The sequence below is a fragment of the Ambystoma mexicanum genome, chromosome 2p (assembly GCF_040938575.1).
Source record: "Ambystoma mexicanum isolate Mex_15411 chromosome 2p, UKY_AmexF1_1, whole genome shotgun sequence".
In the NCBI taxonomy this organism is placed as follows: domain Eukaryota; kingdom Metazoa; phylum Chordata; class Amphibia; order Caudata; family Ambystomatidae; genus Ambystoma; species Ambystoma mexicanum.
In genome coordinates this window covers 1,338,769,651-1,338,794,610 of record NC_090923.1, presented here as the reverse complement: position 1 = coordinate 1,338,794,610, position 24,960 = coordinate 1,338,769,651, and the positions used below count along the sequence as shown (strand labels likewise).

The 24,960-nt window shown below is 44.4% G+C and overlaps 1 protein-coding gene across 2 annotated transcripts in view; it reads left to right on the top strand.

The window, feature by feature from the left end:
* The window catches only part of PRPSAP2 (phosphoribosyl pyrophosphate synthetase associated protein 2), a 746,926-nt gene that overhangs the window by 218,126 nt on the left and 503,840 nt on the right, over positions 1 to 24,960 (top strand). For both annotated transcript variants that reach the window (XM_069645686.1, XM_069645687.1), the window contains exon 4: positions 18,939 to 19,005. In XM_069645686.1, coding sequence (XP_069501787.1) covers positions 18,939 to 19,005 — 67 coding nt within the window. The remainder of the gene's footprint in view (positions 1 to 18,938; positions 19,006 to 24,960) is intronic.

The following is a 24,960-nucleotide window of genomic DNA, read 5'->3' as shown; positions in this document are numbered from 1 at the left end:
CCCGAAGACCAGGTCTATGCCAGGTATAGGTTTCCACCTCATATCTGGTCACGGAGTGGGATGATGACCTTACACCACCCACCCTGTGCTCCCAAGCACTGACCCCTTTGCCAAAGGTGCTCAATGTACTGCATTCTTGGGCCACTGGGTCATTTCACTGGACAACTGCCATAGTTGGGGGCATTTCACAGCCCACGCAGTCACGCTTTCTACACCAGGTGTTGTTAATAATTACTGCACACTCCTCAGTCCGCATGCATATCCGCATGCCCAGAACACCTCCAGAAAGGCAGGCCGTGGTCTAGGACTTGCATCCACCTAGGGCTACAGAACACATATATCGCAATCGTAAACACTGGCATTCCATCAACATGCAGGTTGTATGTGATGCCAAGGGCATCATAACTTCTGTATATGTTAACTATCCAGGCTCCATCCATGATAGTTAGTTATATATTCAGAATGTCACCCCTACCAGGCCTTTTTACGCATGAAAAGCTTGCAAATATGACAGCTTTATTATTTTCCTGGGTACATTTACACACAGGTTTAGAGCAGAGAGCAGTGCAAAGGTCAGGTTACTTGATAGAAACTAGGAGGCTTCTTTTGATTTGTATCTACATGGATTTAATTGCAAGCCACCTCTGAAACAGAATGTATTTCTCTGAAGTCTTTAAAAAAAAAAAAAAAAAGAAACTGCACACTGATTAAAGGAATGGTTTCTTTCCATTCAACTTTACAAGCACTGTTCATAATTTCCTAGAATTTTAGGATTGTATAATTAGAAGGAAAACTAGGTTGCAATTGAGAATTAATATTTTGTAACAAATTATGCTTTTTTTTTTCCAGTGAAAGCAAACCAGTATTGCACAATTGTATTTTTAAGAGTTCTGGTGCTGTGGGCATAATCTTGCGGAGGCAGATCATTTTTACACTGATAATTTAATTTACACTTTAATTATAAGTGTGTAAAATGAGGACTATGCACACTCTATATTACATCCATTCAACCTTGCAGTAAATGGGGTACATTACTATAAATGGTCAGTGGCGGCAGAGTCTTTTCTCAAGCATGAGTGATTGTCATTACACCAATCACAGGTGTTCTAGCCTCTGAAATCTTCAAGACTACAATTAAAACATCCAAAATCTGACTCTCCAGGAAATGCAAGCGCTGTTCAAAAACAAACGAATGAAAGTTACATTTGTAATTGAAATAGAAACTCAGCAAAACCTGTCCCTGTAATAATCCAGATAGGTATTTAACTTCATGTAGTGCTTCATAAATGGTTCGTCCAACATCTAGGTACTGTGATTATTATACCTTAGTTGATACTCAGTTAACTGACCTCTGAAGGATGTTAGCCAATAAGATAGCTCAGCCGGTTGAGCACTTATTGCTGCAATCTGTGCGTGATCTGTAGGTTGCAGGCTTGAATCCCGGCAAGTCCAACTCAGCCTTTCATCATTTCGAGGTTGATAAAGGAGTACCGACTTTGGTTTGGTGATGATTGTTATAAATATGTTCTATGTACAGCGCTTGGCCAAAAGTGTTATATGAATAACCATTTGACCATTAGATTAGATGTAGAATTTAGCATGGAGTCCTTGCCTTTCTGCACTGTTGTATCATAAAATTGGCATACCATTAGGTAGTAATAGCTCCAGAAAATGAGGACTCATTAAACATCAAATGGCAATTCTGCTATCGGACCTCAAAACACACAATACAATTCATGTTTGCTTTACTATGTAATTGGCTAGGTTTTTATGATTTCAACATTTAAATATATACAGGAGAGATCAAATGGCCAGACCTTTGAGAAATAATGAAAGGTGTATTCTGTCACAATGCAGAAATCTGCTGTACGGTAATGATTTCCATACAGTCTGTGCATGCGTTGGCTGGATGTCACATACATTTTACTCTCTTGCAAAGGACAAAAGTCATTTTTACTCTCTTAAAATCACATATACTCTCAAAATTTAAAACCAGGGAGTAAAATACTCCCACCTCTAAATCTTATCTGGAGCACTGCAGACAATTTCACAGGGAGGAGATATTTGCAATGATGGTTCAGTACGAGCAGCGGGACACCAATATGGATGACTTACTAAGATTTACTCAGCCATCCAGACATGGATGGGGGCCAACGGTCTCTGCCTAAATGGGGACAAAACAGAGATCCTTATCGCTGGCACTACGGACACGCTCAACATGCTCCCACCACAATACACATTCTTTACCATAGAGAACTCCACCATCACAGTCTCGGGAGCGGTAAAAACCCTAGGAGTCTACCATGACTCTTCATTGTCCATGTCACACCAGGTTAATGCTATAGCCTCGTCTGCCGCACTCACCACTAAGGTGATCAACAACGGTAAGCCCTTCCTCTCTACCAAAAATTGTCTGTCCAGAGCCACAGTAGGTACCAAACTAGACTACTGCAATGCACTATTCTTGGGCACCTCAGCAAAAAACCTCCAAAAACTCCAATTCACACAGAATAATGCACTCAGGGCAGCCCTGCGTATTCCCAAAAGGAGACACCTCTCTCAGGCCAGGAAAAACGCACACTGGTTACTGGTAAAAGAACACATACTTTTCAAAACACTGGCCATCACACACAGGTGCCTCTCATCCGATGCCCCACCCTACCTATCAGAAAGAATCGCCTGCAACCCCTCCAACAGACCCATTAGATCTCACCTGACTAACGAGATCTACGTGCCAGCCTTCAAGAGAACCAAAGCTGGTGGGTCTAGCTTTCAACAGCTGGCACCCAAAAATTGGAATGCACTGCCCACTACCCCAAGAAATGAACGCTCCTACACTGCATTCCACAAAATGTTGAAAACCATACTATTCTGCTAGATCCAACCAATATGTGTAGTTACGCTGTTCAACTGTAACCTCATGAACAGCAGCTTGCACTCCATGTACCCTGCTTGTGCTACATATTGCTCACCCATGCTCAATGATACACCTGTCTGTAAGTGAGTTCTCTGTAACAGTGCCACAATGCCCCAGGGAACGATGCTGCGCTTTATAAATGCTAATAAATAAAATAAATGACAGCCTCATGGACTTCTAAACTGACCTATTTCAAGCGAGACATGAGTGAGTGAGGAGAATAAATAATGAAGATGGTGTTAGATGGTGCAGCAGTGCGGAGGTTAGTGTTAGAAGACCCTGTCACTAGTCAGTTGAGGCAGTCTAGTGTATGAAACATACTTATGTGGTGCGCGTGCACACCAATGGTACTGTGAAGGAGTACTAGCAGAATATACAGCGGATGTATTGCCAATCATTCAGCCACTCACCTCTTGCACCTCGACCAGAACCATGCTTGACATCACAAAGTACTTCTACACACCGATGGAGCCTCAATGGAAGACATAAGCAGATAGCACAAATAAATATGAAAACCTATGAACAACTTTATGCCAAAAGTACACTGTGAACCACCAGACCTTGTTCAATGCCAACTTCATTGTCACCGCATAGGAGTGGTGTAATACTGCATCTATTCCTGCGCAGCACCACCATACACCCACAAACCACACTGAATCAGATGTGCCATCAGACCAAGTATCCCACATAACATCAGACATAGCAACCTGTTTGTGGCTTCACAATGCAGTAGCACACCTCAATAATTCAACCATATTTAGGGCATGCCAGATGTGAGAAACCGCCGTAACCCCACAAACCCTGCTAGGGTTCATATGTGTCCCTCAGTAGACATGATCAAAGTTCAATGAGGCACACCTGTGCCCAAACTTCGGCACCTGACACAGCCCAGAAAATGTTGACCATGCCACACACTTGAAAATAACCATGAAAGCCCATCACGCAGTTCAAAAGCACAGTGATCCTGACCAGTGCACAGTGATCCTGACCAGTGAACAGTGTCCCAAGCAATCCATCGGATGAAAATGACCATATCCAACATTAAAAGCACTGTTGTGGCAATCATGCACCCCACAAGGAATGGTGTATGAGCCCAGTGTAAGTCATTCCAAAGTTCCAAAGTGAAGGCACACAGTGCCACACTCCCATGCAAACACTGCTGAAGTGTCTGCAAATGCCATGCACTTACGTGCCCATGTAACTCACATGCTTTGCATACGATGCACACAATTGGGAGAAGCTTCACTTGAATGTATACAATGCAGAGTAACGGCACAAACAACATGCACATACATGATTGTACGGCATCATAGAAAGAAATTGTGCATACAACACAGTGTGCCACACGGAGAATGAGAATCAATAATGAATCGTGAAGGAGCACAGTGTAGCACAACCAAGAGATGGAGAGAGAGTGACGCAGAGGGAATCGCAAGGAAAGAGTGATCCAGAGCTCCTAGGACTGGTCTTCTGATGCACAATAACATGCTGCACACCACTGTGCGCGCCCAGAAAGGTATACACCTTGGTATGTCACACAGTGACCTGAGCACAACTCCATTCACCATAACGGCATGCCAGCATGCAGAGGACATATAAGAGAAGCAACACATGAAGCAAACATGCACACCAATGACGCATGCGCAACATGCAAGACAGTGCAAAAGCTTACCCACTGTCTGTGCCTGCATGACGTCAATCCCACATCACCTTCACCAGGAAATGTGTTTCCTAATTTAGTACCGGACGGACAGTGTCTGGCGGAAGTCGAGGGGAACATGGACTTGAAATGGTGCAGGGTTTCTCTCCCAGGACAGCAGTCACCACCACTTCACAGATTACTGAATATACATTGGAGAACACATTAAAACAGCCATTGTGAAGTACAATTGACACAGCACACACATGCAGCGGAACACAGAACAAATAATTACCTGCATATGCCATCCTGTGCACCCCATCCAAACATGTTACTTCATTACACTAGGCATGCCTGCATGTACACCACAGCGCATGGGTAGTTCTTGAGGAGTTAATGGCACACCTTAAGGTGAAGCACAAAAACAACAACCAGGAAAGAGCAAAACATGCTATGCCAACATCTGGCAAGGGGGTGTAAAAAAAGAAAACATTAAAATTAATTCTGGGCTGGGGGTGTCCAGTCTGGTGGGGGCTGCCCGCAGGGGTGGTCAACAGGTGAGGGGGCTGGGGTGGGGGTGTCCCATCTGGTGGGGGCTGCCTGCAGGGGGGACAACAGGTGATGGGGCTGGGGTGGGGGTGTCCCATCTGGAGGGGGCTTCATGCAGGGGATTGCGAGGTGGTGACGTGCGATTACGCTGTGTTGCGATCGGGTAATGCGAGGTGTTGGCGCGCAATTTGGCTGGTGTAGGGGCTGCCCTTGCGTTGGAGGGCACATGTTTTATATGGGATAGCAGGGTGTTTTAGCGCGATTTAGCTGGGGGGGGGAGAGCTGTATGCTGGGCCTGGGATGACGCAGATGCTTGTGCCGTGTTCGGCATTTCACTTGCTTTTTGGTGTGCGTGGAGGCGTGTTGGGGGCATTCTGTGCGCAGCTTGCTGTTACTTGCGCGACGGCTAGTGATGCCTCTGGGAATCCATGAGTACGCGTGCCATGCAAGTATTTCTCTGAGCCACGGCTCGCGCAAGTCCTTCTAGGCGCGCGGCCCTTACGCATTTTCTGCACCCGATTCCATGAATCGGGCGCAATGTATCAGCAGTCTGCCACCTTTTTATACCCTATTAGGACGGAGATATCCAATCAGCCCCAGCTTGACTCTATCCTTTTTCTATGTTCACTGTCTTGTAAGCCCTGCCTGCCCTTTCTTCCAATGTTGTCCCTGTATGGGGCCGCCAGGATGCCTTGCCAGGGAACTCTGGTCGGGGCTCTTTCCCCATGAATACCTGGGTGGATATTCTGAGCATCCTATGACCCTCCCCTAGTCTGTGGAGACGTCTGATTGTCTCAGGTAAGAACGGGCACTTCTGTTCACTTGCTGCATTTGTTACAGCTCCCTTTCCTGGAGTTCGTCCCGGCGCCTCCACTCTGCACATGGTGCTGCAGTCTGCTGACCCTTTCCCACAATATTACATCCCTGCAAAGAGGATGGCTGTCCGCTTACCTCTGCTTTCTTCTACCTGTCCCATTTCTTGTTTGCGGCTGCCATCACTTATTGTCGCAGTCTTTTTCTTTCAAGTCTCCTTTCTCATTCTCCCTCAGTCTGGTTCTGGCTCTCTTCCTGCGCTACCGTCGTGCTCTCTAACATGCATGCCATATTTTGTTCACTACAGTGCTTGAAATGGCTGGACATGTTGGTTAAGCCCAATCTTTGTGCTTCACCTGTTATTTTGTCAGTCTTCTGCCTCGGTACGGTTTCAAAATTACCATATGTGGTCATTCTCTTTGCCTAGAGCCTTGGAAGTAGCCTCTGTGTGTGTGGGTGTGCATGCGCAACTGATTTGGACTGTGTAAGGAGCCCCATTACATTCCAGGTCCTCGGATATGTGGTTTTGGGCCCATCCAGCCCAGGTTTCTATGAATTTGGAGAGAATCTGGAGCAAATAGGCACACATGAAGCCACAGAGTTTCTGTAAGACTTCTGCTGGTGAACAACTGGCCAAGCATTGTACCGCAAGGGGAAGCTCTGCAGGCCACACTGCCTCACTACCTTGAGCTGTGTGTCTAACCAGTTTGGAGTCTGCATTGCAAACATCTTCCTCCTGTAGCTCACAAGAGTCATGTGTCTGTAGCTCGTCTCCACCATCTGAAGAGGGGACGTCTCCTGTTGCCTTGGTCTTGTGCAATCTGGAGCTGTGCAACTTGCCATTCACTCTGATTGTGGCTCTTGAAATATTGCTGCTCTTTGCTAAAAAGAGAGGCGTCCTTCAATAGCTTAGGTCCTCGGTCTTGGTGCATGAAGATCTTGTGCAGTGTCAGCTCATCTGCTATGCTAGTTTGTGTATAATCTGTTTTTGTGGGATCAGAAGCAGAAACCCTTCAGCCAAAGTCTAGTTCGCTGAGATTTGGAACAGTTTGGTCGGGGACTGGGAACATCAGACCCAGCTACTGTCAGACCTATCAAAGGAAGCCCCTGCAACCATGAGTGACACCAAATGCTACAAGCTATTAAGAGCAGGTGCCCCCAACACCTTAGACTTCGCTAAGGCAGTTGGTCTTTTTTATTCGGATTTGGATATACCTGTTTTGAAGCCCCTCTGGTCCTCAATAATTAGCATTGGGCGTGAAGTACTTCTCTGCAGCCAGCCTTCCATTTGGTACTGAAACTTAATTATGGATACATTCTCGGGGGACCTCCTAGACGACTGGGATCCCTCTTACTTTGCTGGGAACCTACTTTTGAGATATGTATATGAATGTGGCATGAGCCATAAAGTTGGTCATTGACCAATATTTAGCCCTAACTGTGTTAATTCTGACCAATATGATATGATATGGCATTTATAACTCGCCTATACACAAGTGTTTCAAGGTGCGAAATACCCCTGTGTTAATTCTCAAGCGTGTTTGGTGTCCAAACTGTACACTTAACTCTGATTGTATTTCTTTTTTTAACTTGTAGTGTTGTATCTTGGTGCATCTGTGCTAAGTGTTTTTATGCTTAAGCCTACAGACAATATATTGCTTGCCAAATTCTTCTGTATGCTAACTGTACTTTCAACCATGCACCTGAACTCCTTACTCTAAGCCTTGCTGCTCAACCTTGTTACCAAGTGAGAGTTTGTGAAACCTTAGCTGTAAACCTGTGCAGTACCCCCCAAGGTTGGCTTCCCAGCAGCCTCCACCATTAGCAGTTATGAAAAAACCTACCATAGTGTGGCGGTATGGAATGTGGAGTCTGACAAAGCGGTGGCATAGCGATTGCTATAAAACTTTATTAACAACCAACAAACCTATCTTACCCCAACTAAAGGTGTTTTTCCTACTTTAAACTAAAACTTGGGCATTCAGGAAGTCTGTAGTCCAAATCAAAGGTTCACCGTCGTAGTCCAAACTCCTATTTTATCCCTACCACTTCAACATTAATCCTAATCTAAGAAAAATTATTTCTACAACCCAGTAGCATGACTCCATTCTCCTGTGTATGGGTTTCTCAAGTTGTAGCTGTCTAAACTTTTGGAAATATTCCAATGTTCTTGTTTTAAGAAAAACAAAGTTCCACAATATTCCAGTGGGTCTAGAAGAACGACTCCCTTTCCCTAGCTTCTTCACCATTATTTGTAAGCCTCTTCCGGGCTATTTAAATTTTAACTTCAACAGCTCTTGTAGTTCCCTCCAAGGACTTCCTTCACTTTCTACTTTCTTCAGCTTGCCCCCACTGGGTCGAGGAAGAGGTTCCCTGAGTTGTCCATGACTTTCCAGCACCACACTCTTGTGGAACCGGTCAGGGAATTGACCTACAACATTTTCCACTACTTCCTCTTCTTAATTTACTTCCTCTGCTTCACTTTCTCTTGAGGCATTCTTCACTGGTTTCACTAGGGGCCACGGGATTGTTCTTCTGCCTTTTACTTCTGCTCTTCGTAGGCCTGGTTGTCTTCTTGGCCAGGTGTACTGTAGATGCTCTCTGTGCCCGTTCCGGACGCTCCACCCTTTATAGTTCACGCCACCACCACAGTTTCTTGTGCTCCCTATAAATTTGCCTACATAGCTCTGCAGTAGGCCGTCTGGGTGCAGTCCTCGAACTGCGCTGTCCACCCACTACAGGTCACACCACGACTCTGTTTCTCCACCTCCCAGCCGACTCGCAAGACGCTTCGTGGAGGTTGGGGGGGACACAGGGAGGTCCTGCTGTTCGTCTTTGCTACTCTGGAGAGTCTTGCTGCAGTCTTCTGAGGCAGTGTTTCAACCCCACGGCTTCTCAACGGCGTCCTCCCTCACTAGGTTCTCCTCACAGATTCAGAAGGAAAGTCCTTAAATAGTGGGGTCTGCCCCAGCGTAACAGGTCGCTTTACAACAGCTGGTCGAGCACTGTTTCTACTTGATGGCACCTTGCTTGCGATCTTCTTTGTCCCCGTACTCCTGACAGCGAGTCTGTCTAACAGATAACAATAAAACATATTTCAGACCTCATCATAGGTAGAGAAGGTTTGGGGGTCGGTGTTACTTTGTGGGGGTCTGGGCTTAATGGGGCTGTGTCCCGGATTCGCATCCTTTTCCCCAGGAGGGGGGGTTCCTCCCCATGTAGCCCTCCTGCATGTTAGCACCCCTAGGGGATTCTTGATTAGCGGCCACACCTCCTTAGCCTCATGGAAAGGAGCTGCTCACTGGGGTGAAGTGACGCCACCTGAAGGATCGCCACAATTGCCATCCAGAGCAATTTGTGGCCTCCAGTCTGTAGCTCACACAAGCAGTGACCAGATAGGGTCACTATGGTCCTTCCAGTTAGCTTGTGTAATACCTACTCAAAATGCTGCAAAGAGTCCAGTAGCATCGATTCTGAGGCTTAAGACAAATACCTTACCCCAGAACTGTGAACACTACATTAGCTCTAATTAAAACAGAGGGCACACTTCAAAATGGTGCATCAACCAGTGGCCCGTCCACTGCATGTGCCAACATACATTCCAAGAAATTTCCTTGATAACTCTGGAGCACACCTATCCAGAAATGTTTTTGCAACAGTCCCAAGCTTCAAACGAAAATGCCACAGAGGATCTTTTCTTCTCCTTACTCTCAACAAAGCTCAAGAATTTTGTTCCCAAACGCATTGACACAGAAGACCACCTGACCTTCAGGGCAACGCTTAAATCCTGGCTATTCAATTTACACCAGCATGAAACAAGCATGTGAACGTTAACCATAAGATGCCCACACACTGTGATTTCTACCTGAGGGAGCTTCTGTCTCAAAGTAATGGAAACTTCGCACAAACCTACGTGCGACTAGTCTGCTAAGAACTATTGGAGAATACTCATTCTGGTTTGATGTTGTGTGACATTAATGGAATACACCCCTCCACCCCACACTATAAAGTCCCATTCGATGTTCCCTTAGTATGTTCTCTTCCCTCTTCTTCGATTTACAGACCCACAGCTAATATCACTAAACCTTACACTAGACTCACAAATCACCCAAATTCAGTGACCTCCTGCCCTTCATATATGGCATCAGCATTAATGTTGTTGGAATGAAGCTCACTTTGAATGGATTGTGTTCTCCCACGTATTTGTCATCTTTAGATGGATATTCTTCCAGCTTCTGCTGCTCTGGAAGGGCGCTTTGCACGATGCTGTCTATTTGATGTCGCTCGAGGGCTTCCATTCCAGGGTCGACGTCATTGTCTGTATGTGTAGCAACTGCAGCGCCCGTTGGCTTCAGTTCAATTTTTTCACGAGAGCTACTGCTTCGAGAAATACGGCACGCTTCGGTTCTTGTCAGAACTGCGATAGAGTATGATGACTCATCAAAATTCATCAACCCCCGAAGACCGGGATCAAAAAGGTGAAGAGAGTGACTGCAGCACCAAGATGTCCCTCATGGATCCTCACTGAGTGTGTCTATGGTGCCTTGGCATGGAGCATAGGATAGCAGACTGTGAGGCCTGTCAGTCCATGACAGGTAAGTCTCTGAATGAGTGCAAGGGAAATTAGCGGTGGGTAGGCCCCCAACTAAATACCCCTCAATGGCTCTGTCGAAACGATTGTCCAATGTGCTGTGAGACGTCTCCTCACCTCTAAGGAAAAGATCGAAGAAACATTCATGCTGCAGGAGCGGGTTGCACCATTCTTTGTCGTCGAGAAAATTGAACAAAAGGTGCTATAGGTTGCCTTCTACTTCTTCTTCTGCTTAATCTTCTCCCGAAAGAAATACAACCTGTCCATCAAAATCATTCACTCCAGCTCAGTGGGAGGAATTCAGACAGGAAATGCTTATAAGATTCGAGAAGGACGCCCGACCCCCTCGAAACAGAGGAAAAAAAGCCATGCTCCTGTCAAGCAGTCAAAATCCAACGTAGAACGAGCTAAGGCCAGATACTGTAAGCTTCGAGTCCGGGGCACAATCTGGAGACCCCTCGAACCGTCAAGGTCTTGACATGATGCAAAACAGTCAAAGACTCCATCGAGTCGAGGGTCAAGCCCTTCAAGGTTCCATCGACACCTAAATCTGCACATAAATCGATGAAGTCTTCAACGCCATTTCTGTCGAAGCCATTGATGCCTTTGCTTTCAAAAAACACCAGTAATTGCAAAGGAAATAAAAGAAAAACAATCATACACACCTTTGCCCAGGAAGGATTTTTTTCAAATCCTTAATATCTATTTGAGGAACATGAGCCGTCTGACCTGGACACTCCCCCTTTTGGTTTGAAGTTTGGCTCTCCAAATGTTCCAGCTGCTCTTATCTCGGAGTCTAGGCTAAAAAATACATATGAAAATCTTTGAACAAACTGGCCTGCGACAAACCAGAACCATTAGTCAGCTTCCATCTGTCCCAACAAATCCGATCATAAACCAGGATTGGTCATGGCTGTCGTGCGCCTTAATAGCACATGATGACCTCTAGCAACTCACACCTGTGATACTGAATGAGAAGAATCTAACTTGCAACCCCAATTTGAAATACCCCCGCTTGTCAATTGCTTCATGGAACACCCAAGGCTTTAGTCATTTGACAAAACCTAGCGAGATAAACTTGGGTTCTTGTGATTTGTTATGTCTTCAAGAGACGTGGCTACGTGTAAACCCCGATTTTGGATGGGTTTGCAACATCACTAAGTGCTGCTATAAAGGGCAAAAAGAGACGCCCGGCTTCAGGCTTTTTAACGGCCATTAAGTCCAGAAGTTCCCTGACTTTAATTAAAACAAGCTCAATGAGACCTGTATCAAGAACTGCTTCTTACCTGGGAAACTGAGAATAATGTCTCTAACTCCGTGACTGCAGCCAAATTGGTCATAATCAATGCCTATTGGAATCCGGGTGCCACATCTAATGAAGGCTTCATCGATCATATATCCGACCTGATAGATGACGCATACATAGTCCAACAAACACAGAAAGCGATTGTGTGCGACTACCTAAATATCTCATGCCTACCCGCTAATGTAAGGACACAGACTACATCACACTCGTCCTCACACCTCCAGAGCCATTATGTGGAATGCACTAATGGCCTCAAAAGACATGTATATGCTTAATGGAAACAGCAAAGAAGACTCGCCACCTCATGCGACCTGGGAAAGTATGGGCCGTTCGTCTGTGATCGATTATATCTTTGTGTCGGGCTGCTTCTTACCATCAGTTGCCTCGTTCAAGATAATTCGAACAAAGAATAGCGATCATCACATGTTATCCATGGAATGTACAGGCTATGTCCCGAACATACGACAAATTGTCGTCAGATGTGTCAGTCTCTGGTGGTGGCACACGCTTAAAAATGACAACATGATGAATTTCGCTGTGTCCTTTAGGTCCAGAGGTTCACCGGTGGAGTATACTCCCCTCTTAGAACTTCACCTGTCCGGCTCCAACAACAGATGCTGACCACGCCTTAACCATCTCCATGTCTTAAATGTGGAGCTTGTCAAGCATAGAAAAGCGTTGAGATGGCTCACTAGAGTGGCGAAGAAATCAGGAGAAGCACTTGACTAAGAAAATCTCAGGCTGGGTAAACGGAGCTATGCGAATTGGCTCAATTCATTCAGACAAACGTTATATGAGCAGGACTCTGAAACCATACTCAAGATATTGGTAAGAAAAAAAACAGGAGATTTCTGGTCCTTAATAAAATCAGTTAGACCCTAGTTGAACGATGACCAGACAAACCCCATTACCAAATCTGTCTGGATCGAACACTTTAAAAATCTATATGCTGCTGCCTCTGAGACACTTGCAATCGACTCCACCTCTGTTGATATAGTCCCTTGGTTTTCCTCTTCGACTATCAATGACATTCAGACCTGAATTGCAAAGTTGAACAACTCGCGAGACCCCGGGACCCGACGGATTAACAAATCTCATGCTGAAGGAACATCTAGATAAATGGGCACCATTGATTCATGCGTTGTTACAGATTTCCAGCTCCTGCAGAATTCAGAGTTCCTTGAGGAGGGCGATTGTGGTCCCCATTTTTAAAAACGGGGAACGTGATAACCCAAAGAACTATCGTCCCATCGCCCTCCTCGATGTAATTGGAAAGTTGTATGGTACAATTATCCTAGACCACTTCAGCGCCTCGTGCAGGGGTGCAAGAGTCAATGACCCACTACAAATAGGGTTTGTTAAAGGCGTTGGGACTTCTGCGAACATCTTTATTCTTAACGTGCTAAAAGGCAGAGTGAAACATGGGAAACCGAAACTCAACATGGCTTTTGCCGATCTGGTGCAAGCATTTGACCAGATCGACCACCAAAAGCTGTGGAACAAACTTGAGGCAAAGAATTGCCCGAAGTCTATTCTGTAACCCATAAAAGCCCTGCACTGCACAACCACCTTTAATAGTGCGACTGAACAAATCTGGCCTCCTCTCTAAAGAAATTCCAACTGCCTGCAGAGAAACAGGGTTGATCCATGGCAACTGCTCTGTTCACCTTCTGCTTGGCTGACATCAAGAGATCGGATCCTGAATTAAGGGCCTTCCCGCCAACAGTTGGCAGAGTTCTGTTACCTCGCATACTATACGGTGATGATATAGTTCTAATAGACCAGATGCCTATAGGTCTTCAAAGGCAACTCAATGTTCTACTTAGTTTTATTAAAATCAACTGCTTGCAGATTAATCTAAAACAAAGATTTTAAGCTTTGGGAACTCCAACAAAGGAAAGAATCAGCACTTCTCGTCGCTGGAGGGCCGGCCATTGAGCAAGTAAGCACCTTTAGCGATACATCAGCAGAAACGCTGATGGTTTCTCACTTAAGAGCTAGAACCAAGGCTCTGTCTAGCCAAGCATGCGCTTTGAACCAAAAATATGGCCGGTTCTCCATCCTCCCTGTTCTCTCCTTTTACAAAACTAAGGTTGTACTAACTATCCCCTATGGATCCGAAGTTATGCCCAACATTCCTGCAACCGTCTGGCCACAACTGGAAGGCCTTTTTTGAAAATAGTTCTGGGTCTCACTCCAGCAACTCCAATCCAAATAATACGACGTGAGTTAGGTCTGTTATCATTAAAATCAAGTGCTGATTGGAAGAGTCTCGCTTTTTGGAGGAAATGTTTCCTAGGTGAGCGTCTGGAAATTTTAGAAATGCTACACAAGGTGATTGTAGCTTCTGACACTCCCATGTTGCATAATTGGTGAAGGACAACGTGCCCCTACTAGAAGAGACTGAATGTTCGATTAAAGTTCTTCTCACCAATCCTATGCTGATCCAACGAAAATTGCGTGAGCTGGACTTGATCAACACTTTAGACTCAGCAGCTAAATACAAATTGACCGCCCACATTCCAACAACAGAATCACGGAAACTAGATGCAGTGTGTGAATACCTAAATCAATCCCCAGATCAAAAATTGAGAGAGCAATTCCTCCGTATTCGCCTCAATCTCTATCCAACAAATTGTCGGTTTTGTAAAATACACTGGTCGTAGAATCATTGAAGCATTTGGTCACCTCTTGCCGAGCACTTGTGGAGAGCCGCACCAAACAATTTAGTCATTTATTATATGATCACCAGAGTGAAGAAAATGATGCATGGTGGTCACTGCTGATAGCATGGAACAAAACATGCTATGTGATTGCCTTGACTACATTTCTGGAGCCTCTGCTAACCATATAAAGAAATGTGAGGTTTTGCAGTTTTCCCTCTCCTTTTTATAATATTTTCAGTCCCGTCTGTTTTTTATCTTTCTATTAATCTTTTTTTAAATGTCATTTCTTTTCTTTCCTTTCTCTCCTTTCCTGAAGATACTAACCAAGAATGGAATTGTATACCGATTACTTGGATATAACGCAGAACTGTGATTCTGCTTTTGGTAAAAAATTGTTTTCAATTAAATGCATGCAACAAAATAATATAATATTATTTTTTTTTTTAAATCTTCGAACAGCTAGTGGGATTGACACATCGCCCGAGCTTAAGCCAGGCCCGGCAGACCATGCTGATGCCTCCTATAGGCAGCTTATCCCTAGGGTTATTGATTTGCTGGGATCGGGCAGACCACCATTCAAGCAATACGACCTAACGGACATTCTTGACAAAGGTCCACAGAAGGATCCTGTACTTCCTTTTCATGTTGCCCTCCAAAAAAGGGTTATACCAAATGGGAGGTTCCAGAATCTAGTCCAGCAGTTAATAACAACCTAACCAAAAAATACAGGCCTTAAAGTAGCCATCCTAGCTACTTATTTAAGCACCCAACACCAGAGAGCCTCGTGGTTCAAGCAACATCGCCTTCTGAACAGGCTGCATACCAAACCGTCACATCATACAGGGACTATAAGCGTTTCGGTGCTTGGGCTAGAAAGGTATTTTCTGCTGGGAGCATGGCTTTGAAGTCTGCAAATGCCACTTGTGCCCTAGCAAAGTTTACATTCACCCTGTGGGACTTTGTAGCAATGGCGGCTGATCATATTCCTGAAGGCGAAGAAGGAGACGGCTTCTTGAATATTGTAATAGACGGTGAGGAGGCTGTGTGAGTCTCTTCAATCGGGACTGGATGGCAAGCACTGTAATACGCAGATGTGTGGTTGAGGAAGTGGTTTCGCACCGGACGTGCAGTCTAGGTTCCTCATCATGCCCTTTAACGGCACTCAGCTGTTTGGCAGCAAGGCTGACGAAAGCCTGGAGAAACTACAGACCTCAAAGGTGGCAGCCAAATCCCTTGGTGCCGCTATCAGACAGCCTCAGCCATCTCACCCCAGTGGCGGAGTAGGTCCTTTCACTTTTGCTCTTCAGTTAGAAGAGCAAGAGGACTTGCAGGTCAAAGGGGCCAATGAAGATTCCCTCGTGGTGGATGAGGGAGAGGTGCAAAGTCTGCCCAAGCAATGTCTACCTAACCATCAGCCACTGATCCAGCCGATTCACAAAACCTCCTTTCACGTCTACCCCTACCTGGACGATTGGCTGATCAGGGCCCATTCTCCCGAACAGGCTCTTGAATATCTCGGCATAACTGTTTACTCTCTCCCCAAACTGGGCTTCTCCCTCAATTACAAGAAGTCTCACATGATACCATTTCAAAGACTCCAATTCATTCTAGCGATCTTGGATGCATCCTTGGGAAAAGCCTTGCCACCCAAGGTGACGGCTCAACACATTCTGCAGATGGTCACCAAATTCCGGAGTTCCCAGCGTCTTCCGGCCTTTGACGTTTTGAGGTTGCTGGGCCTCATGGCCTCAAAAAAGTAAATTGAGGCTTACTAGAGCAGGCCTGTAACTCACTTACCCTGAGGGCTGATTTCGATGCAACTAACGGAATGGTTTTAAATGTTAGTACCCTTAATGGGCATGAATAGAGTGGCTCAAAGGGAGCGCACATTAGAAATTTACACACAAGATTGAGATCCCAAACCGGCACTTGAAAAGGTGTAGGAGGGAACACGTTAGTGGGCCCTTTCAAGGAATTGAATGATTAACGGCATCTTGAAATAAGATACCTCTTTAGATGTGAGCTTGAAGGTTGAAAGAGCTGCCAAATAACCTTTTAATGTTCCAATCTGGAGCCCCAGATTTGCCAAGTGTAACAAAAAAAGACACCATAGGTAAATCGCACTGAAAAGGGTCCACATTCTTTTTCCTGCACCAGCTGCAGAATTTGTTCCAACGGCAGCAGTACAAGGACTTTGTTGCTGGCCTTCTGGCCAAAACCAAAATCTACATGACATCATCCCAATCCTTATATCGTAACCTCTCAGAAACCATGCGTGAAGGGTGAGTGCCTTGACCTCTGGATGGAGAACACAACCCCGACGGGGACTGGAGGAAACACGTACAGGAATGGAAACTCTGTCCACTACGAACGTGTCTCCTAGAGCTCCTCTCGGGGGTAATTCCCTGGAGCAGAACAGTTCGCACTTCCAATTGACAATGTTTGGAAACAGATCCACTTGAGGGGTTGCTCAAAGGGTGAAGATCTCTTGAAGGACTTCCTGAATTAGTTCCCACTCGTGGGAGACTGCTCTGCCTGCTCAGAGTATCCGCCACCATGTTCTCCTCTGCAGCTACATGAACCGCTGATGGGGAGATTTCTTCTTGAATTGCCCAGAACCAGAGCTGCATCGCCTCTCTGCAAAGTGGTAGTGAACATACGCCTCCTCTTTTGTTTAGGTACTAGAAGGCCACTGTGTTGTCCGTCATTATCAGGACATTGTTAACCTGTACAGAGGGCAGAAAGCCCTTCAGCACAAGTCTGATCGCCCTCAACTCTAAAAGATTGATGTGTAATTTGGACTCCGATGCAAACCAATGAACGCTGATTGTCGGATCGTTGCCGTGGGCACCCCACCCAGTGTGTGAGGCATCCGTAACTACCGTTATCTCTGGCCATGGTTTTCTAAAAGGTTCTCCCTTCAGAATATTGTTCTCGCAGCCCCACCACAGAAGATCCTGTGCAACCCTCCTTGGGGGATTGCACAGGATGCCATGAAGCCTTCTTTTTTGCCAAAAATTGTATCTGATTTTCATTCATCCCAGAAAATCGTGCTACCAACATTTTATCTGCCGCCTTATCCTAACAAGGAAGAGGAAAGAATACATAGGCTCGATCCCAGAAGTGCTTGGAGCTTTTAGATCTCACTGATGGCGAAAATATGACAGCATGACAAGCTTTTCATCGGGTACACTGCACATAAACTGGGGCTTCCAGTTACAAAACAAACTTTGTCCAGATGGATAATTCCTGCTATTGCAGAATGCTACAGAATAGCTGGAAAAGATCCCCCTGAAAGCCTGAGAGCTCATTCCACAAGAGGCATGGCAATATCTTCTGCTTTGCAAAGAGGGGTGCCTATAAAATACATTTGTGCGGCAGCCACTTGATCTACTATTCACACATTTACAAAGCATTAGTCTGGATTCATCCTCTAGCCAAGGAAGAGGATTTGGGAAAGCTGTCCTATATTCAATCCGTGACAAATCTGAACATTCTTATTCCCTCCTCCAAAACATTACACTGCTTTGGGAGTCTATCTAAAGGAATATGTTGGAGGACACAATCCATTTGAAGAACAAGTTACTTACCCGTGGTAACATTCTTTCGATTGGATGTTGCTCCCATGTATTCCTCATCGCCCCTCCCATCCTAACCTGCTGTACAATGTCCAGGCATTACAAATTCCGCTCTTTCAGACTTATGCTTCTATAAGAGGAAAGTGTAAAAACAGAACTGAAGAGAATGGGCGCTGCGCGTGCTATATATACCAACCCAAGCCAGGGATGGAACACTTTGAGGTTGACCGCATCGACGCACAGTACCCTCTGCCAGGAATCTACAAACTGAAGTGTCACATCCTCACTGAGACATGGTTGCAACTCACTGCCGCTGGGGCAGGAAGTGGGATGAGGCAGTCATATTGGGTGTGGTTCAAAGTATCACAGAATATAGCAGAAATATCAGACGCCTCACAAAAGTGGCAAAAACTAGTACTTAGAGTTGCTCAGCGTGGGAACAACTGTACTTCTAGTCCCCTTTCTGTCTCAGGTGCCCCTCCCACCTTCCTGCAAATATGACAATCCAAATTCAAGTTCATAGTGACTGATGTATGGTCAGTGGCAAAGGTAAATTTCCTGTGGGGAGTACAGTAGGTTGCATTGGAGTATCTCAAACCTTCTAGGACATCACAGTGACTGATTTGTGCATACTATTGTGTACTGTGCAATTGCTATGTTTTACTCCCTGTTGGTATGTAAAGCTATAAAGGGATCCTTCTTCACTGTATTGTCTTGAAGTTGTTAACCAGGGTTCTGAAGGCGTCTAGGAAATGGATATCCTCTTACTTCACATGTTCTAGCTTCATTAATTGAATCTGCTGCATCATTACTATGGTAAGAAATGTTGTGTACAATTGGAACGAGTTTGCCAGCTAACCATTTTTCATTTCTCCAAAGAAACCAGAGTACAGATTCAAGAATCTGTGAGGGGGAAAGACGTCTTCATCATCCAGACAGTCTCCAAGTAAGTAATAGGTGTGCTGGGAAATAAACCTAAAAGAAAACCATGGGCATTTTGGATTCAGATGTTATCATGAGAAAGGAACTGTTGGAACTGGTTCCAAAGTTTAAGAAGTTAAATGTTTTCTTGATCTTGCAACATAGGCTGAAAAACCATGCACCGCACTTTCATGAATGGCCCATGCACGGAAGTATTTTCTTTGAACATTATATTTGATTCATTGATATCTGAATTTTGTGTGCTGTCCGATTTGTCTGCCCCCACCCTTACCCCCATACCCCCTTTCCTCCAAGTCTGTTCTAAGCTAAGGTATTTTTCTTTGAAGTGCTGGTTACTATAACTTATTTTAAAAACTCAAACGTAATCGACTCACCTGATTTCTTTTCTGTTTTCTTTCTCTGTTTTACCTAGTATCAATAGTTATGTAGTGATCATTGTGAATGTATGCATGATCAACAGAGATCATTTTCACTGTTCTCTAAATGTAATCCTTACCTTAAAAAATGTAGAGATCAGACCAATCCTGACCACTTTAAGAAAGTAAAAGAATCCACCACTTTGATTTTAACCGATCATCCTACTCACCTTAATGTGTGGGTGCCTTGTAGTAAAGTGAAATGCTCACATCGCCAAAAATACAAATGTTTTGCTTGGTTGCCACCTACTTGTTTACATTTAGCTTAGAGAGGTGACTTGCAGAACTGCAATGTCTCTAGGCCTCCAGAGAGTATTACTCATTATTTTCCATTCATGGGATTCCACAAGGAAAATTCTGTATGCATCGTGATATACCCAACAACACCTTATAAATATGCATAGCTGCTTTGTATTGTTCTTTGGGGAAGGAGGGCAATGGATGACATTTGCTTCATTTTTTTACCCATTTTAAGTTTGCTTGGTAGAGCATAAATATGGTCTCTTGAAGATGTAGCTTTGCTGCCAACATTTGTTCCTTTAACTATCTTCACAGTCAACATCACAAATGCACAGACTGACCGACCCAAACACCGACCGAGCCACCCACACACCGACCCACCCACCGACTTAAACTGAAACCGACTGACTGACCGATCCACCCCAAAGACTGACCCACCGACTGATCCACCCACACACAGACTGATCCACCCACACACCGACTGAGCCACCCACCCACGACTGAGCCACCCACACACCGATCCACAACCATTGACCCATTCACTCACAGGCCGATTGACCTGCCGACTGACCCACACACCGACTGACCCACACACCGACTGACCCACACACCGACTGACCCACACACCGACTGACGCACACACTGACCGACCCGCTGACTGCCCCACCCACTCACAGACCCACCCATACACACACCGACCGACTAACCCACCCACCGACTGAAACTGACACACTCACCCACTGACCGACCCATCCACTGCTCCTGTTTCCGGCTTAGTTCGTGTACAATTATATGAATAAGTTAGTAAATGTGCCCTTTCACATTTTATTTTGATTGACACAAGCCTCAAGCTATGTTCTTTCCTTAAGTTTGCAGCCGTGTGGGCAAAGTACCACAAATGTTCAACCTTCATGCATTATAATGTGGGGGTTGTACTGTCCTTAAGAGATACGCACTTTACCATAAACAAAAGTAGTCTGCCTACATTTAACCATCTGCAAATGTAAGGGTATGAAAGAGGCATGAATGTGTGGTGCTGCAGGGAATCCCTCAGCTACCCTTTGGACTGTAACCTTTTATGTCCCGTAATGGCAAAAACCCATTGGTCTGCGACAAGCATTTGTTATATTATGTTTGGAATGGTAACTAGGATTCTCAGGGTGTGCTGCAGAAAAGATTCGTTTTTTACATAGCTGGGTTTCTTAAAGGGATATGCCTTTAAGATCCTACCACGCATAAAAGTTGCATGGGAAGCCAGGGGATTCTCCCTGCATCAGTCCTGGGTCCAGCATTGCCGCTCCTTAAGGCATGCCTATCCCCACCATAGTCAGCAAAAAGAGTTGCGGCCCCTAGTTAAGCCATTTTTATCTAATCCTGCTATCAACGTCTAAAACGCTGCACTTCAGGTAGGAACCTAAGAACCTGCTCTTCATGGAATACCTGCAGTGACTTGGGACTTCCTAATACTAGGTATATACCGCCCCTGTAGGTATGGGATATCAAATCTACTAAAATCTGTAACCTCCCCTTCCACCAACCCCTTCGCTTCAAATGACTTGTACAGTAGTACTTTGCATCCTTGCTAGGTTTGCACTATGTAAATCCAAACACATTTTCTAGCCGCATGTCCCTCAGAGAAAAAGTCTGCCCACCTGTCCCACTGTGATCCTAGCAAGGCAGACCTATGTTGGCGCAAACCTCGAACTATGGGTTTGTGCAAAATAAACAACCCGACCATGAGGCCTCTGAGCTCAGCCTTCCCACTAGTTCATTTTAAACCAAGTGTATTCATGTATGCAGCTAATCAAATAACACAAAACATAGTGTTTACCACCACACACACACACACACAGGCACCACACACACACACCACACACTCACGCACCACACACACAAACCCCTCTCTGTTAGCTAAGTGATCACACTTGGGCTATCAGGCTACTCGGCACATACCAGCTACCCATACTTTAAGAGAACCTCACAACAAAATTGTAATGTAAGCAGTCTTCTCAGGGAGGGTCACACACCCTTGTGTGGAAACATAAATGGATCTGATCAGTGTATAAATTGTGGTGGTGGTGGGGTTTGCCAGGGCTCAGTCCTGCCCCTTATTTCGGGGCCCCGGCACGTATTGTCTCACTCGTATTGATTATGAAGTGATGATAGCCAGAGCAACCATCAACCCAAATGAGCCGGTGCAAGCTGTAGTTTAACCCCAAATGTATTGCGACTGTAGGGAGCAGCTATGTGGTTGGTGGCAGCAATGGGGGGGAGGGGTGCGTCGGGCGGGACTGCACGCCTGCAGTGTCACATGCATGCTAGAAATTATTTGGGCACCAGCACTTATTTTGTTACAAATGAAGCACTGGATCTGATATCTCCCTGGTGGACATTTTACAACTGTATTTTATTATTGGGTGAGGGATGTTGCAGTCCTACCCTCTGACACCCCCCCACGTCCCCTATCGTATGCTTCCTATTTTACTACCCCGATTCTTTACCACCACCCATATAAATACTGTGGTAAAATAACAGCAGAATGTCACTTTCATGAAATGACTTTATGGAAAAGGGGGTGGGACGCTGTGGGGAATACCAGCAGATGAGCAGCTCCACTGGACATACTCTTAGTACATGGAAACTGAACAAGTCAGACCTTGCCTTCTACAGAGGTAGTTACCCAAAAGCTGCCACTCCCGTACTTTTACCTCCTATCCTCCACAAGGTTTTCCTGTACTCAACCATGGGCAGACCTAAGGTTATGGGTTATAGGTTGGTCCTTTCCCCTCTATTGCAATTCAGTTCATGGTTTGCGAAGATACATTTTCCCATTATACCCAGCAAGGCTTGACATAAGATTGCTGGTGATCCACTTTACCTTTCAAATGCTTCCATCTTGATTTTCCCTGACGAGATGTGTTCCAGCCCTGTATATTCCTCGATTAGATCAGAAGTGCCATATTGAAGGCAGACTGGCTTAACACAGGAGAAAAACCAGGGTGGCTGTACACTTGAACAGAATCAATCACTTGATTGCATTTAAAATTAATTTGTTTGATCGCAATTGTTTGAGGAAGTGCTTAGTGCAAATAGACAAATACAGACATACACATGAAAAACAATTTATTTTGCTCAGCACTACAAACCTAAATATTTGTGTTGACATTCATTCACACATGAAATTTTAGAGAAAGATTAAACAAACACCTTTGCAATCTCCGAAAATACAATTGACTTCATAAAATATTACACATACAAACCTGCCAAAGGGTAGAGTCAATCAAACGCTTCCCATTGCACTCCCAAAACCAGTGGACCAACACCATAACTACACACCATGCGACAATTGTGAAAAAAACTCAATTCTCCTGTGTTGCTGGTTTTGATCCCACTTTTAAAGGGGGCTGTCTTTCAATTTAGTAATGTGGGTAACCTCTACTTCTCTTGTTATAGGCGTACTGACTTAAGGCAGAAATATACTGGCATGGCTAACTGATCTGTGTCACTGCTCGCCCCGGCCAGGACCCCTTTTGAATACACGTCCCATACACATAATTCTTCTCACTCAGACATTTGGGCAGCTTCTTTCCATTCTTACACCAAGATCGGAACAGGGAACTCCCCTTGTGCATTAACACTGCGCAGATGCACCTACCATCGGACAGTTTGTGTTTTTAAAAAAAAAAAAGAAAAAAAAATTGTTTTTAGCTTGCAAACAAACTTTTACAACATCATTCTTCACAAATTATAGCAACAATTTTAAATTCACTATGATCATCTAACAAGCTAAACATTCCAAATCAATGTGAGAACTAGTAACTATTCTGTAGACGGCAATTAAAAACAAGTATCAAATAAAATAAATCACATTCAACTTGTAAACATAAGTGGGTCGCAATATGATCCTGCTTCTTTGTGCATATAGCAAGTGTGCAAATCAACTCAGAGACGTGTAAAATTAAGCATTATTCTATTAGTGCGACCACAAGATTAAACAAACAATATACCATTTAATAGTAATATCAGTTATATCTAGATATAGGCACATAAAAGTACTCAATGTGCTGACCTAAAAGAAAAAAATAAGTTTGTTACATAACTACAGCTTTATATCACTAAAATTGGCTTCTACAATACAGTTGAAGTAGCTAGACTGTGGCAGCCTCCTTTGTCATATGTTGTGTACTCAGTTTTGCTGAAAGTTCCTCATTGATGATGGTCAACAAGCAGGTAAGAGACAAGATTAACAAGGTATTAGTTCCCCAGATACATCTAACCCACAACCATTCCCTTCAGAATACAGTATCTCCGATATCAAATTTGCCAAAAGTCAATACTATGGACACTTCAAAGTATTGACAGAAGATGACTAAATGTTTTAATGTTTCTAATTGTTGAGAACATGGACGATAGTGACAAGCACCATTTGAGTTAACCTCCATGTTAGTTTTCCAGTATTTAATTCTCTCATTAGTCGAGAATTGATTTAGTTTGAATCTCAAATACAGATCTCGAGCCTTATCACAAGGAAAACAAATTAGATACGGTGTTTGAGGAACTCTTTTAGTTATAAAATGTGCATATTCTTTATAACTAGTATATGTGCTTAGCGCTTCAATAGTACAAGACCAGTCAAATTTGTGCATTTTATTCTTAACATAAGCCAGCCTCATAAGAATATCCTCGATATTGGCATCGATTGTTGTCAATAGTTTTTTTCATTTTACCATCATATTTGGATATGGAACCCGGATAGGCTTCTTTGAGCATGGTAAAAAGGTCTTCATGCAGAGAGTTGCAGTGAGGGCAATTCATTTTTGGTCAATAGTCTCAAACCATATCTAGAAGAAAGAGAAGCAATGCCAAGGCCATGTCGCAATATTGCGTTGGGCAACGTGCTGGCTAATCTTAAAATCGGCTTCCATATGCGCCCCTGCATTTTTTCAATATTCACGAGGCACATATCTAACCCATAAAGGATGATAGCTTCTACTTTTAAGATATAGAAGTCTATCACCGGGATCATGGAGAATCTGCAATATTTTCTGTAAATAACCTTTATCTGGGACATGAGAGGATTCGCTTTTTGATTAAGAGCGGACCTCCACATGGTTAATGATGAGGTATTGCATACATTGTATCCCAGGTATCTAAGTGAGAGTGTAGGTTCAATCGGAAGTCCATCTATAGACCAATTGAACAAACATTATTTTTTTCTCCTGTTATTAAATATAACAATCCTCGATTTACTGGAATTAGAATGCCGATTTAGCTCCTTTGCATACTTGGAAAATAGTTCTCAT